This window comes from Engystomops pustulosus, chromosome 3 (genome assembly GCF_040894005.1).
Source record: "Engystomops pustulosus chromosome 3, aEngPut4.maternal, whole genome shotgun sequence".
Taxonomy (NCBI): Eukaryota; Metazoa; Chordata; class Amphibia; order Anura; family Leptodactylidae; genus Engystomops; species Engystomops pustulosus.
The window spans coordinates 17,878,603-17,894,628 of record NC_092413.1 but is presented as its reverse complement, the minus strand read 5'-3'; the positions used below and the strand labels follow the sequence as shown (position 1 = coordinate 17,894,628).

Here is a 16,026-nt window from a genome sequence, read left to right as displayed (position 1 = left end):
AAAGGGGCCCACTGAGGCTCTGTCGGCCAGCTGAAACCCAGGGCTGACCCTGACTGTGATATATGGTTTTATATTTCAGGATTGTAGCTGTGGAGTCTGAGACCATTTTGGTGAAGTTGGAGTAATAATGGACTGACTCAGATTCCAAAAATGTATACTATATAATAATGTATATTATACAGAATATTTTTTTTTTTCATTGGAATTTGGGAAAGTCCTGTCCTTTTTAAATGTGTGTTCTATTCCTTATCTAAGGATTTTAGCTGAGATGAATGTGGATGCACTTTTTGCTCCTGCTCAGTAGTGAAGCTCCTCCCCTGCAGATCAGAGGGGAAGGAATGTCTGCACTTACATTAGAACTGTGTATGTCCAGTGTGTATACAGCTTTATGTTTTCATTTACTTTTCCTCCGAGTTCACGTTTGTAGAGGTTCGCTGCTCTGATGGATTATATGCACTATACATGGAATATGAGGAAAAGACTGTTTATAACATCTCCAATTCAGAAATACTGAAACGCAGACATGAAAAAGTGCTCTAGGTATAAAAGCCAAGCCGCCATGTTTTCTAGCGCTGCCAGGCTGTACAGCATTATCATGTGAAGCTCCTAGTGAGCTGTTCCCAGAGAAAAGGCTGAGATTTGGAAGTTCAACCGTTCATCAAAATTGACTGTTCATGTGGCAATTGCTCTACATCCGGAAATTGTTAGAGATGTTGCCCATGTGGTTCCTGCTTTGCCACACAAGTCTGTATAGAGAGGCTGTTCTGTAGCGTTAAAATAGTTAGGTTAGACTCGAGGTCATCTATAAAGGAGGATCAGATGGAGGCGATACGGTTTCTAAGAACAAATTCATAGACTCGCTAAACATATTATTCAGTGCGTTTTGTTATAGCGTTTTGCATAATTACAATCTATTAAGGTTATAGGTCTAGGGTTTTATTTATTTTTATGTTCTACCTAATTGATTTGGTTATTGTATCCTAAATGGTAATAAATTTACAGTAATAAGGGAAATTGAGGAGTCGGAGGTCTTGCTGCTGCTTGCACAGGTATCTAAAAAGTGTCGGCACCACACGTGTGTCACATGCGACAAAATTTGATCACTGAAATGACCATGACCAAGTCTGACAGAAATGTGTTGCACGGTCCATGTTAAAGGTGCACCAAAAAAATTGGTGCACTCTGTCGTAGCAGTGAGATATGGCTCCTGGATATCTGTGTAACCTTTTTGTATGTTAATAGCAACAGGAATGTGAAAAATCTATTTTAATTCCGGGATTGTAGCTTCTGTACTACTGTTTTGGCGGACGTGTCCTTGCATAGGTACGCCCCCTTGTGTATGTTAGTAGCAGCAGGACTGTGGTACATGGATTTATATTCCAGTATTGTAGCTTCTCTAAGTAATCTGCGGATGTGTCTGATTCATTCTTTTGACAGTGTTTGGTATTTTCCATAATCGTACCTTTAGTGTATGTTAGTAGCAGCAGGACTGTGAAATACAGATTTATGTTCCCATCCCAGTGTGTGGGCATTCATAAACTTAAAGACTTAAGCTACACAAATTCAGGTGGATAGATCAACTCGCTGCATTGTTTTCTACCTTGTGTAATATATAGGGGCAGGTTTGGTACGGGCATAGGTTGGCATCTGTCCTGGGCACATATTTGTGTCGTACAGATCAGGGTCATGTTCTTTGCTTCAGTTAATGGCCTATTACTGTGTTATGACTGTACACAATGACCTGTTGTGATAATACTCAGTAAATTGATAGGTACATGCAAATTGTCTGAATTGTTACATCCAGTTCCTTCTACAAAAGGTCCTGTTATGTAGCCTGGACGATAGTAAGGGGTATTGTACTGCGTGAGAACGATGAAGGTCATGTAGTATAGGGGCTGGTCATGGGGTCACGAATGAATCCTGTTATGTGGGAATGTGAGGACTGCGGACTGATGATGGATAATGAGGCCTGTCCTGGTCTGAGCGTGCATGTGCCACGCTCTGTCCATGTGCCAGTATATCACAGGCCATGATAGGGTTGTATTACACTACATTAAACTGCATTGCTGGATTTCATGACAAGCCTTATCCCATCTTTATGGGGGACGTATATACGCTGTATATACGTTCGTGTGAATGTAGCCTTACACTTGCTGGTAGGTGCTGCACAGTGATGACCGTATGTTGGTTAGCACCGTGTTGTCTTCTATGGCTGTGACCCGTGGTTCAAATCTGACCAGAGACCGAATCTATTTGCTTAAAAATTATATATCTTGCAAATCTATTGATCGCGCGAAGAAGACATGAGCACTTACCTCCTCTAGTGCATGGTTCTGGCAGCAGAATGACTAGGAAGGCAAACTTTGGATGAAATGCAACAGAGGCGGTCTCTAACTTAGGAGTGCACTCTGTCTCACATTCTCATTGACTGTTTTTATAGGTTTGATGGGCTACTCTGGTTGGGGTACTCGAGCAGATTAACCCCTTCATGACTGCCACATGGCTATATATGCATCCTATTTGCTCAGTGACGATATCTCCTGAAACACAATTGGTGCCCTTTTAAAGAGGGGAATCTCCCCTTTTAATATGAAATGATGATTGTGTTTCTAGGTGAAAAATAACCAAAGATGTCCACTGTTAAACTTGCAGGGGGGAAAAATTACATTTTTCCCACCTGTGACCTTAACAGTGGATATCTCCACTGTTCTGTTTTACCTAGTACCACAATCCTTATGCTATTGAAGGGGAGATTTCAGATATTCTGTTTCTATGTTCCAGAGCCCCCCTCCAGCTTATCAGCCGCAGACAGAAGCGGCTGCAGAAGACACTTTGCAACAGGACATGGGAAAAAAAAAAGTTAATAAAATTATTCTATGAAGTCTCAACTAAAATAAAGCCCAAAGTAAATTCTCATGCTATATAAAGCGGTTCAAAAGAAATGGTCATTGAAAGAAGAACAGAACAGCAAAAAACTGACCTGGACATTCGGGCACCAATGACCCTCTGTTACTAAGGGTTTTTTTTGTTATCCAGAATGAACGGACAGTAGACTGTAGAACGGCTCCATCCCATCTGTAGTGGCCGGCCCAGGTAACTGCAGCCATTCAAATGAATGCAAACTGAGCTACAGGAGCCCTGAACAGAGACTATTTTCTGTCTCAGCGTTCAGACAGGCGACCCCCAAGTGTTAGACTCCCGACTTATCCTATGGATCTATAAGATGCAAAATCCTTTGATAGTAAACTTTCGGATTAAGTGGCGCAGTAACATTTTGGCTCTATATAAACTTTTTCACCCCGTGCTGCACTATTTTTTTGTGTAACATAGACTTTCTTTTCATCTTTATTTCTTCTATCCCATGCGATTATTCTCAAGTCAATAAGGGAATCCTATTCATTGTATCCAGTCTTCCTCAATCTCTCCCTGCCAGGCTCAGTACATAGCATCATGCCATAATCTCCTCTGTGTCTTCACCTCCTCCCCCTCGTGGCTCCCAATTATTCATTCCTAGTCAGAGGCTCTTGCTGTTTAAAAATAAATGGCAAGGATGTACACTAGAGTTTCTGCCGCTTCTCTTATTACATTTGTAATGTGATATTATTATCTTTTACCTCTGGAGACGCAGGGTTATTTTTGGTCTTTGGGAAGTAAAGGGGGGGGGGGATTGTTTCCTAGCAACTTGCGGGACATCACCTCTCGGTGACATGCTGAAAAAGCAATTCATTGATTCTAACTTGGGAAGCTGTCATAAGATATAGGGGGCGATGAGGATTGTCACAGCTATGGGACAAGGCATGAGTATAATCTGCAGATTTTGCAAAGATGGGACCTGCCGCTATATGCAGCCTTGGAACATTCTTAAAGGGCCACAAACATGACAAAAAAAATGCATATACAGGCAGTCCCCGGGTTACATACAAGATGGGGTCTGGAGGTTTGTTCTTAAGTTGAATTTGTATGTAAGTCGAAACTGTATATTTTATAATTGTAGATCCAGACAAAAAAAATTTTGGGCCCAGTGACAATTGGAATTTAAACCATTTTTGTTGTAATGGGACCAATGATTATCAATAAAGCTTCATTACAGACACCTTACAGCTGATCATTGCAGTCTGGGACTAAAGTAACATCCAGAGAGCTTCACCAGAGGTCAGAGGGGTCTGTCTGTAGGTCGGGTGTCCTTAAGTAGGGGACCGCCTGTATATATAAATAGACTCTAAAAATAAATAATATGATAGTTTTTTGCTATTCTATTTTTATATATGTATATTATACATGTATGTAAATGTGTGTGTATACTATGGAGACTCAGATATATGTGTGTGTGTGTGTGTATGTATATATGTGTAATATTTAAATACAGGAATTAAAAATCTACATCTGAGTCTCCATAGTAACAGACTACAATCAATCGCTGTGTTGCCTGACCCAATAGATGTTTCATTTTTTTTTATTTGACCCCTTGACAAGCGGTTAAAGGAAAGGAGTCACGAATGGGTTGTTCCAATTCTTCATAGGAGCTGTGTGCACTGCATGGTCGCAATATTGCCTGTTGAGTGTATGATTAATCTGGTGCATAGGCTGCTAGGCTCAGGAGTCTACACCGGCTATTGGGTGACCTAGTTTGTACCTAAATTTGACTATCTGTCCGTGATTTTATGTTGTGTGTCATAGCAGTTGTGTTATACTTGTAGTTTTCTCTGCAAATCTGTCAATGAATTCTTCTTGTGCATCGCAAACAGGTGAAAGCTGCACCACACGACAATTTCTGCTTCGGATGTTTTTCTACAGGGTGGATGAGGTTTACTGAGATTTAGGCTTCCTACAGGGCTGTGTAGATCGAGTCCTGATGAAATGAACCGACTCCAGCTCCACAAATATAAACATGTATGAAACAACATTTATTGGTCCAAGAGAAATAGTCATACTGCAGAATTTTAATGGGCCGTGTAAGAACCAGCACTCCCAACATCCACTGAACAGCACAAAATGCCGCCCCAGAAACCAAATACTACATTCAGAGCAAATAATAACACTGGAGACCCCAGAGGAGACGGAGATGATACTGGAAACCCCAGAGAAGACTGATACTACTGTAGACCCCCAGAGCAGTCAAAAAATATTAAACAAATCCTCTTTCCTGGCTCCTCTTCTGCTCCACTCTGCTGCTTCTTCTTTCCCTATGTGCTGCTCTGTCTATTGTATGCAATTGTTTGGAACAGGTCCTATTCCTGCCTTTGTCATTGTTACAGGAGCGGTCCTTACGCAGCGTGACAAACGGGCCACAAACAACTGGTCACGAGGATGTGTTCATGCAGTAGAAGTCTCATGTATGTAGACCAACACTGGACTTTAGAAACCTGGATATGGAGCTGAACACCGTTGTGTATTAGTAGTCTTAGGCCTTAACGAAATATGGGTACATAAGAACGTGATCCCCTTCAGTTACCTACCTGGTAGATGTTGTGTAGTCTTTCTGTTGTCCTCTTTTTACCTATCTCCGTGTTTCTTTTTACTTTGTTGCTGTTCTTTACTCACCCATTATAATTGTATATTTTTTTTATCCCTTATGCACAGGATAGGAGTGAATCTCATAACAAGTACAGCGGTGTACCGCACCCACTAATAAATGGAGCGGCAGGTCGTGCGTGAGACCATACAGATCACATACAGTAGACGGTGCATACGACCTTGGGTCAAACATGCTCATATTGTAGCAATGGGAGTCAAATTTGGGACAGCCCCTTTTAACTTTAAACTAAAATCTTGTTTTGAAAAGACTGTTGGGGGAAAACAGTGTAACAGCCTGTAAAGCTATGCCATGGAGGGGCTAAGGAGGCATCACCATAGCCCTTCTGGCTTATTAGCATAGTTTTAAAAATTGATTAGATCAATACAGTTGTGCTGGAGTTTGAGTAAGTTTCCTTGGTTTAGGTTCTGGTTCAAGCCATGGCCTAATTCTGCTATTTTACAGTGAAAAATGTGTCTAAAACACATATTTAAGATTGTGCTCACCGTGTATTCCCAGGTTTTTGGACAAACTGCAGCTCTTAAGTTCTACTTAAACACTATATGGCTATAGCAAGGTGCAGTATGAACGGAGGGCTTCCACTACGTGCAATGTGAGGGGTAGCAGAGGACGTCGCCTGTCATTTGTTGGACCTTTTTGTTGCAAATTACAATGGGTTTGTATTTTTCCTAAAAATATTGTTACATCTGCCCGAGTGTATCCATGGATCTCCCTGTCACTTCTTCCAGTTTAGCTCTGGATATTGATTGACAGGATGACGCATGCTCAGTACATAAATGTATCGATTAATGCGCAGGATCATGGACAATCGGTCACGGCAGATCAGGGGTCTCCATTACTGACCGAGGCGTCGGCCCAAAACAATGGTCTCCCTGGTATCTGCTAGGAATACACAGAGCGGTTCAAATATAATTTATCTTCACTGCTTCATTCACTGTAGACTTTTAAAATTGTATAAAATTATAGTTAAAAATAAAATGTACATTTGTATAGAGTAGTTTATTTTCCCTGGTTATTATAGAAACTTTTTTTTTTTAAAACTTTGAAATGTGTCTTTTAGACTTCTGTTGAAGAGAGTTCTTCTGTCTCAGGACCATACTTAAATCTTAAAGACTTTACAGCACAAGACCTGGAACTGTATATTTTATCATTGTAGGATTGGATTTTCCTTTTTTTTTTTTTTTTTTGCTGTAATGGGACCAATAATTATTAATAAAGCTTCATTACAGACACCTTACAGCTGATCATTGCAGCCTCCGACTATAGTAACATCCAGAGAGGTCACAGGGGGCAGAGGGGTCAGTCTGTAACTAGGGGTCCTCTAAGTCGAGTGTCCTTAAGTAGGGGACTGCCTGTACTAATAACTAATATATCTTAGGCTGTGTTCACATCAGGTTTATGGTAAAGGCTGAGCATATACGTAAGAAGGCTTCCCATGTACACACTGAGCATGCCTATTGACCTATAATTGCAGATGGAGGCATAGTTGTTCCAAAAACATGATGTGGCCCCATCCATACCAGGCTAAAGCGTTTCCTTCTTCACTTAGTTTCTCTTTTCTGACCCCCCCTCCCCTTCCTGATGATTTTAGTTTCTCAGAAGTTTTGGCTGCTTTCCATCTTGCTCATAATATGGACAGTATTTTTGCTTTTGTGTCAGAATACCTAGAGCTCTATGTAGAGGGGAGGAGAACAGTAAGTTACATCAGCTAGATCTCTACCCTCCAATTTAGAGAGCAAGACTGCAAAATATGCTTTTGCTGAGTTGCGCAGTAACAGGGGGTTTCCAGATTTTAGGGATTGGAAAATAAATGAACACCTATTTATCCCATTCTGGTCCTTACCTCTCTCTATGGTACTTTGGGCCTGTGTTTGGGCAATAAGTTCGGGGAAAGGGGGTGAAGGGACCCACTTCAACCACTGAGTGACAGCAGAGAAAATGAAGTCCCACGGTCTGAGGAGGCCAATCATTGGCTGAAGCCGCTCCCATGACCACTACCCACCCACCTTTTCCCCTGAAACCTCTAGTTGGAAGTAATGGCTGTACGGATTTGGGTAACAATGAATTCTTTTCCCAGCCCTGACCTCTTAGGGTTTTTTCCCAGTAATCTTTTAATTATCCAATGTGGGAATTTGGCTATTTTATGAAATGTTTTAGTATATCTCTGAACTTATTTTACTGCTATTTACTTCATGGAATCCTTCAGTGATCATCAAACCGAACCTGCACCTAATGCGCCACTCATTACTATGATCATAAATACAGCTGTGTTTGTGGCCCATGGAAGAATTGCCAAGAAGGTGGAAATACAGATTATTATTATTATTAAGGTGCTGCAGTCAGGACAATGCAGGGAAACCTTTCAAAAGGATTTTAAGCAGAAGTTTCTGACCTTTTTTTTTTATATATATTTTTTTTGTTTATTTTTTTGTATGAAAACTGCCTATTTTGGCTCTGGCAGTGCAGTAGATCTGTTAGTGAAGGACTTGTGGATGGATGGATCTATCAGGGTGGTAGAAATATTAATTTTTCTGGTTCTTAGAAACTCAGAGGGATCTACTTGGCCCTCAATGACCTTCATGTACTGAGGGGCAGATCACACCAATTCACCCCGCAGTAATAATATCAGTTTCACTGTAAGTTGCAAAGTAAGATGCTTTATCACCAGCCTAAAGTGCTGCCTTCTAGTGGCCCATTTTGAGCACTTGTAATTCATTGCATCTATCGATAATTCGGGTACATGATGTAACGTGACTGTAGAAAGTTTGTCAGATTGACTTCTCATTGCAGTTTTAATGTGTAGCTTTACTCTGTTGGGAGCATGAGGTCGACTCTCGACAACCAGTAAGATTTCTCCATTAAGCATCGTGTGTCCTATCTGTGTTTTATGAGCATAGGTGTAACCGGTGCTACCTGCTGCACTGACATGTCCTTGTTCTCCTCCATAGATGCTACGTCCGGCGATCAGCAGGATCTCTTCTGTCAGAAGTTACAGCAGTGCTGTGTACTGTTTGATTTTATGGACTCTATATCAGACCTGAAGAGCAAAGAGATCAAGAGAGCCACGCTGAACGAACTGGTGGAGTATGTGTCCACCAATCGAGGAGTAATTGTAGAGTCTGCGTACCCCGATATCATACGAATGGTGAGTCGTGCCGATGGAGGTCATTTATGGTGAAGCTGCTCTTGGACAGTCTCTATGCCCCTGTTGCCCCTATTCCCTGTATAGAGGAGTGTTGATCATGGTGGTCCCTCAAATGGGAATTCGAGCATAATGCAAAAATAGGGGGCTAATGGCGATCAGACCAGGGTGTTTTTTTTTTGGGGGGGGGGGCATGGGCTAGAGGGTAATTAATAAAAATGTCTAACTTTACAACTCTCACCACTGTGTGTTGACAGGCTCTCCAGCAGCCTCATAGAAATGGATGATGGAGAATCTGTGAATTGCACCATCAGACCCACCATTCTTGTGATCTGTGATGGTCTTAGAGCTTGGACCCTCACCAATCTGTGAAATGATCAGACTACCCGTTAGAGCTCAGCATAACTTATATAAATGGACATTATATAAACCTGACCAGTGTTTGTTATGGTACTCAGTATCTTATTTCATTCATTTGCATCTACTTCCTAGCAGTACAGCAGCAGAGCTGCTTGTGGGTGATGGGCAGGTGATCGCTGGGTGTTGCATATATCCTTATATCGTGTCATATTTAACCTGTGTAACCTTTGGAAGCAGAGATCTTTCTGTTGCATCCCAAAAAATCTGCAAATGGTCTGACCGGGACAGAATTACACATAACTTCTCGTTATATTAATAGCATCCCGGCTCTGTCCATCTAACAGTCTCCATGGGAGCCGCGTAAACTTATATCAACATGGTTTCCAAAGAGGGACAGCCCTGTGCGAATGAGCTGCTGATGGACAGGATGTCACTTAGAGAAAGTTCTTACTCTGGAGCCGGCCATTTGTCCTCATGGTGACGTGAATATCCATAGACTGTAGTGCACCTTTCTGGGTCCAGAGGCTCGTAGTGTGGCCCCTCAACACCGGTTGCTTCGAGAGCTGCCATCCCTCATAAACTTGCACTGATACTATGATGTTGACGCTTCCATTGCCCTTAGTTTTTGACCATCCGAACATGCAATCTTTTTTTTTGGTGAATGACAATCCCCATGTGGCGCTCCTGCTCCACTTCCACCTCTCTAAGAATAGCATTTGGTCCCTTGCTGTCCCCCTGGCACCCCTTATCCTTTGCATTCAGTCCAGGCTGTGCAGCGGCGCCCTGCACACACCTCTCCCTGTCCTGCGCCCACAGCTCTATGTTCAGGCTTCCTCCTTGTGTTTGGCAGGAAGCGCCCGCTTCCTCTGTGTGTGTGATATCACCGCAGACGCAGGACACATTTTCCACTTTCACTGTTGCAGTCATCAGAGGGCGGGAGGGGGGTTATTTTTATATTTCTTTTCTCTTTCCTCCCCTGATTTTATTACTGGATGGATGTTCTAGATAATGCTTTTAGTTCTTTTCCTCTAATCAGGCCTGAAGCTAATTATCCCGTTCCTTGACCTTGTTTGGTGGTTTCTCCGTGATTTTCTGTAACAGCATTCGGATCATAAACCACCTTGTTCTGCTTTGCTGCCGTACAGATGCGTTGTCTATGTCCAGAGATGTTCCTGGGTTTTGCAGATGTCTGCTCTAGAGTAATGTGTGCCAAATAGAGGGGTTTTCTAGCCCATTGGATAGTTGATCCCCCTTTCAGATGGAACTTGAAGCAGACAGGTCTGTCTATAATGAGACCCATTGCTGTGGATGTGCCTCAAATACCTCAGATGTGACAACCCCTTTAAGTACACCAGTGAAATGAATGTGCAACTAGTTGTGTCATGCATTAAAATGGGTATAAGGGAACCTTCTTTTTGTCATTGGTGGTGTCCCAGGGCAAGAGACTAGAGGATAAGTTTAACTGGAATATCAGTTTATGGTGGCCACACACGTTGGGTGTTTTTAACTTGACCTTTAAAGAGAATCTGTCAGCAGTAATTGATCTAATAAACTACTACCACTAGTATGTTGTGATGCCGATTAACACATTCCACACCATGTTTCTTTCGTTGCCCAGTGTGGTGGCATCATCTGGAAAATCAGCTATGAAGCCAGCTTTAAATTGGTTGTATAAAGTCATTGAGGTGGTGAGCTTAGCACAGAAGTCAAGCTCTCCCTGATTCAGAACACCCCCTATGATGTGGTTGACATCATGCACCGGACTTCAGGAGAGCCGGTTACAATGTCCCTGGAAGCAGAGACATTAATTACAGTAAAGGGCGACGTCTTGACGTCATCGCTACGTTCTCCACCCCCATGACATAAACAACCATTTTACATCTCACTTTAAAGTTGATTTGGGTGTCTACCACATCGGGTCATTAAAGAAACGTGATATGGAAGTTCAGCATCTTAACGTTCTAGTAGTGGTTTATTAGGTCAATTTCCGCTGACAGGTTCCCTTTAAGTATTCATGAGAATGTCCTGGCAATTTTCCAAAGGCAAATGTTGGGTGAAACAAGGATCAGGGATTTTGGCTTTTAACTTATGCCTTTGTATGGCTTTAGTTGCAACGTGTAACCCTAACATTAGTGTTGGCCTGCTGTGCAGAAAGTCAAATTTAGTTTTCTTTTCCAGTTTTGTGTGCGCTGTTCCTGTCGTTCATTTATTTATTTATTTTTACAGATTAGTTCAAATATCTTTAGGACGCTTCCTCCTAGCGACAATCCAGATTTTGATCCGGAAGAGGATGAGCCGACGTTAGAAGCATCGTGGCCTCACATACAGGTAAAGGTTCTCTTTAGCTCTGGCTACTACCCGCCCCAGTAGAGATTAAGGCTACACGGCGCGACTATTCCACGCCCCAGTATCCTCTTTGATCCCCCTACCTATGAGGAGCTGCGCGCCTTCGTCCGCGAAGCCGCCGTCTGCGCATGCGCAGAACAGCAGACCCACGGCTGCTCAATCACTGCTCCGGAGCTACTGCGCATGCAATAGATGCACCTACCACCCGATCTACCCTTTATAGGTAGATCCGTGGTGGTAGGTTCCCTTTTAAGTGACCATTTCTGTGCAGCCTCTTAACCTGACTTGTATCAGGCAAAATCTGACTCTTCTCTGCTCATTTTCACATGACTTTGGAGATTTTTATTATTTTTTTTTCAATAGGTAAATAGGTGAGATCTCACATAAAAGAGGGAATTCTAGAAAGGACCTTTCATATGCTACCTGGGAGGGCTGGTAGTGTAATGGGGTAAAATCTGGTGACTGATCCCTTACCCTTTTGAAATAAGGGCAGACAATTTATTTATTTATTTTCACTGCAAAGCAAGACTCTGCATTCGTCTGTGATGTGGCTGGAGCAATGTACTCCCTGAATCTGACCTCACTAGTTGTCGCCGATGTCTACGCAGTATAGAATATGTTTGCAAAACTTGCTTCATCTCTGCAAGGAATCCTGCATAAGGAAAGAGTCCAAGAAGCGTCTGATGCCGGGGGATATGAAGCAACAGCTTCTTTCATTATAGATTAATGGCATCTTGTACGGCGGAGGACAGAGTGTCCATTGTACAGTAACACTCCATGTAGAGCATCCTTTTATGTAAATCTTGTGATCTGGCAGAGACATCGGTGTCAGTCACATGATATCATCTGAGGAGGCCACTTAGCACAGATCTCCACTTTATAACTTCTATTTTCAGTTTCCATGTAGCTTTAAAGGGAACCCGTCACCACTATTTTCATAAATACAGGTAGTGGCAGGTTCCTATAGAGCTCTAGTAACTATCTGACACCCTGCTTTTAGCTAAAAATTGTTCCCCTCAGATCCCCATAAAATCAGAGTTATAATCTTGCCTGGTATCTATGCAGCTTTGGAGCTAGTCCACGGGGGCGTGGCCTAATGTCATGTGACCAGGGTGACATCATCAAAGGTCCTTGAGCTACTTAATATGAAAACTATACCCCATGTACATATCTGACCACATAAAACCATCACAGCAGCCTCCATGGACTACCACTCCTCTCCATGCAGGCTGCTGTGATTTCATTTGATAAAATATGCTGTGATTTCATAGTGTACAGTTCCTAATGCTACAAAAGCTATAGGACCTGCGATGATGTCACCCTGGTCACATGACATTATAGCAGCATACAGAGATAGGGATGGGGAGGAGCTGCTGGATTCAGCCCGAGGAGGCCACGCCCACCTGGACTACATGTAGCCATGCTTAGTTACCAGATAAAACTATAAAGTTGAATATATGGGAATCTCAGGGGCATAATTTTTAGCTACAAGCAGGGTGTCAAATAGTTATTAGAGCTCTATAGGAACCTGTCACTAGCTGTAGTTGTGAAAATAGTGGTGACGGGTTCCCTTTAAGAATGAGACATTTGGTGAACCCTTTGTTTAACTACTTTTGGTTTTGATTAATGCATTATTGAATGTGCCTAAAACATAAAGGGGTCAAACAGGAATATCTCTGGTAGGCCATCATTGCTGCAGTGATGGTGCCCAGCCACTACAGGGCGCTAAACACATGAGAAGTGCAGGGATCAGGACTTTCTATTACCCCTAATATTATACGGATTGATCAGAGTTTGACTTCCGTGACCCCCCCCCCCACTGATCATGAGAAAGGGGGCGGCCTATTCTCATTAATTGAATGAAGTGGCAGGTGGAGCATGTGTTGTGCTGCTCCATTCATTAATATAGGAGTGCTGGAAGTTAGCAAGCGCCACGCTCCTCTCCATTCTTCTCATAGATCGTGAATGGGAGATACCTCAGCGATGGACTTGGCAATTTCCAGTGCTCCTAAAGTTTTGAACCAAGGGTCAAGGCAAATGCTCTCCCTACTGATTAATTGAGTTGGTGATCAAGGGGGTCCTAGCAGTCGGACCCCCACCATTCAGGGTACTGGATAACAATCAAGTAGTATTGTAGTATATATGTAGAAAACCACTGAATACAGTATTTTACTCAATCAACATGTAATAGTAGTTTTTCTTCTACATTTTATAGCTTGTGTACGAGTTTTTCCTGAGATTTTTGGAGAGTCCAGATTTTCAGCCAAGTATAGCAAAGAGGTTTGTGGACCAGAAATTTGTACAACAGGTAAGTGTCTTATCTTCTCTGCTTGAGGGGATTTTTAATAATAATAATTAGCGCTGCACAGAGGAAACCCACGCAAACACGGAGAGAACATACAAACTCTTTGCAGATGTTGACTCTAGGACCCAGGTCCCCAGCGCTGCAAGGCTGTAATGCTAACCTCTAAGCCACTGTTCTGCCCCATTTAAAGCACTTTATAGGAGTATTCATTCAGATGACATGTATATCGCCCGTTCAGTAGATAAATTATAAATGTTCCATCTATCTCCTGCTCCCATTTTCCTTCCCCTTGGTTTGTATGCAGTGGTGGTCATGTCACCTTGATGCTCCCTTAAGGATCTTGGGATTTGATGGAGATGGCACTGGGATATCTTCATCCATCCAACAGACTGACCCTCCATCCCCTCTCCTTAAATACCTGTCCCACCTGTGAGAAGGAATGGGGGTGCATGGGACGCTTTCTGGGTTGAGCTTGAGGCACTGAAGCGTCTTCATTGTTCATGATTCCTCTAATTGGGTGATGGGTGGGTGTACTGAGTAGATGACCATTAATCAGATGTTGATGGTCAATCCTAAGGATTGTTATTAACATCTGGATATTTCTGTTAATCTCCCCTCGCTCTTTTTTATGATAAAAATGTGAACAGTGGGTCCTATGGTACTAACCATATTGTTAGACTGTACGGTCCAAATTGGATATATAGAATGTGATCTCTGACACCTTTATTCTCGTTTTAAGTACTAACCTGATGGGTCATAGACTAGCGGATTTCAGTTTTGGTTTTTTTTTTTTTTTCTCTCTATTGTATCTTAAACCAGCAACACAATCGTTGTCTTATTTAGAATACTTCGCTTTTACTGTTTTCATGTAGTTGTTAAAACCAGAATTACCTGTAACGTTTTTGCCCTTGTCACATTCCAGCTCTTGGAGTTGTTTGACAGCGAAGATCCCCGGGAGCGAGACTTCCTCAAAACTGTATTACATCGGATTTATGGCAAGTTCCTCGGCCTACGAGCGTTCATCAGAAAACAGATTAACAACATATTTCTCAGGTATTGGATCCTGTACACACACCTGGGGAGGACATAAGACATACAGTGGCTGTGCACCAGCGTGTAAGGACCTGATATGAGGATTACAATGAAATATTCCCTGTTGTGCTGTGCCAGACATTGGATTAATATAGGTCGCAAGACATTTTCTTGGGAGATCTGGGTTGTTTGTCTTTAGTTGGTGTAAGCAGCAATTCTGCTATTTTGGTCGCACATGAGCGGTTTATAGCTAATGATCTGGCGGGTAGAGACCTGGGAACCATTCCCTTTATGGAAACTAAAGGTCATTTTCTATGTCCCTGAATGTCCAGAGCAAGGAAGGTGTTGGGGCTTAAGTTAGTGTCAGCATTCCTGGTGATATAAAGCACTAAAAGGGTTCATGGCTATATACATAGTGGTCTAGAGCAAAGTTAAAGGGAACCTGTCATTAGGAATTGTCTTAATAAACTACTACCAGTAGGTTGTCATGCAGCTGAGCAGCTTCTAGATGTTTCTTTCATGGCTATATACATAGTGGTTTATGTTTCTTTCATGGCCTGGTGTGGTGGCATCATCCAGAAAATCAGCTTTGAAGTGAGATGTAAATTGCTTTTTATGAAGTCAAGGAGGTGGAGAGTTTAACGCTAAACTCCCCCTTATGATCTTGCGTCCAGGGACATCACTGATTTAAATCTCCTGAAGTCCAACGAATGATGTCAATCCGATTGGAGGTGGCTTCAGAGGTTGGGAGAGCTTGACTTCAGAGTTAAACTCTCGGCCTCCCAGACTTTATATAACCAATTAACATCTCACTTCAAAGTTAATTTTTTTGGATGATTCCCCTGTGCTGGACCATAAAAGAAATATCATCTTGAAGCTGTTCAGCTGCTTCACAACATGCTGGAATTAGTTTATTAGGCCAATTTCTGATGACAGGTTTGTCCCAAATTGCCCTGTCAGGTTCCCTTTAATTAATCTGCAGACCACAGCACATAGTTATATCTATAATGGGAAAGTTGGTCAGGCCACAATTTTAAATATTTATTCCTGCTCTGGTATTAAATATATACATATTACGTTAATGTGATAAACTTATAATTTGCATGTCTTCACTTTCGCTGTGTAATGTGTTTTTTCCCTTCTTTTGCAGGTTTATATATGAAACAGAACACTTTAATGGGGTTGCAGAGTTGCTTGAAATATTGGGCAGGTAAAGTAATAATATATAAAGCGTCCCTCTCCAATTAAAGTTTTGTGTTATAGGTATACGTCACAAGTTGTGGCCGTTACAGGACTTGTATTTTGCGT

General features: G+C 42.2%; 1 protein-coding gene across 1 annotated transcript in view; it reads left to right on the top strand.

Annotated features, from left to right (window-relative positions):
- PPP2R5A (protein phosphatase 2 regulatory subunit B'alpha) overlaps positions 1 to 16,026 on the top strand; it is a 51,972-nt gene that overhangs the window by 27,347 nt on the left and 8,599 nt on the right. The window contains exons 2-6 of the mRNA XM_072140167.1: positions 8,482 to 8,678; positions 11,262 to 11,363; positions 13,597 to 13,689; positions 14,609 to 14,739; positions 15,869 to 15,928. Of these exons, the coding sequence (XP_071996268.1) occupies positions 8,482 to 8,678; positions 11,262 to 11,363; positions 13,597 to 13,689; positions 14,609 to 14,739; positions 15,869 to 15,928 (583 nt within the window). The remainder of the gene's footprint in view (positions 1 to 8,481; positions 8,679 to 11,261; positions 11,364 to 13,596; positions 13,690 to 14,608; positions 14,740 to 15,868; positions 15,929 to 16,026) is intronic.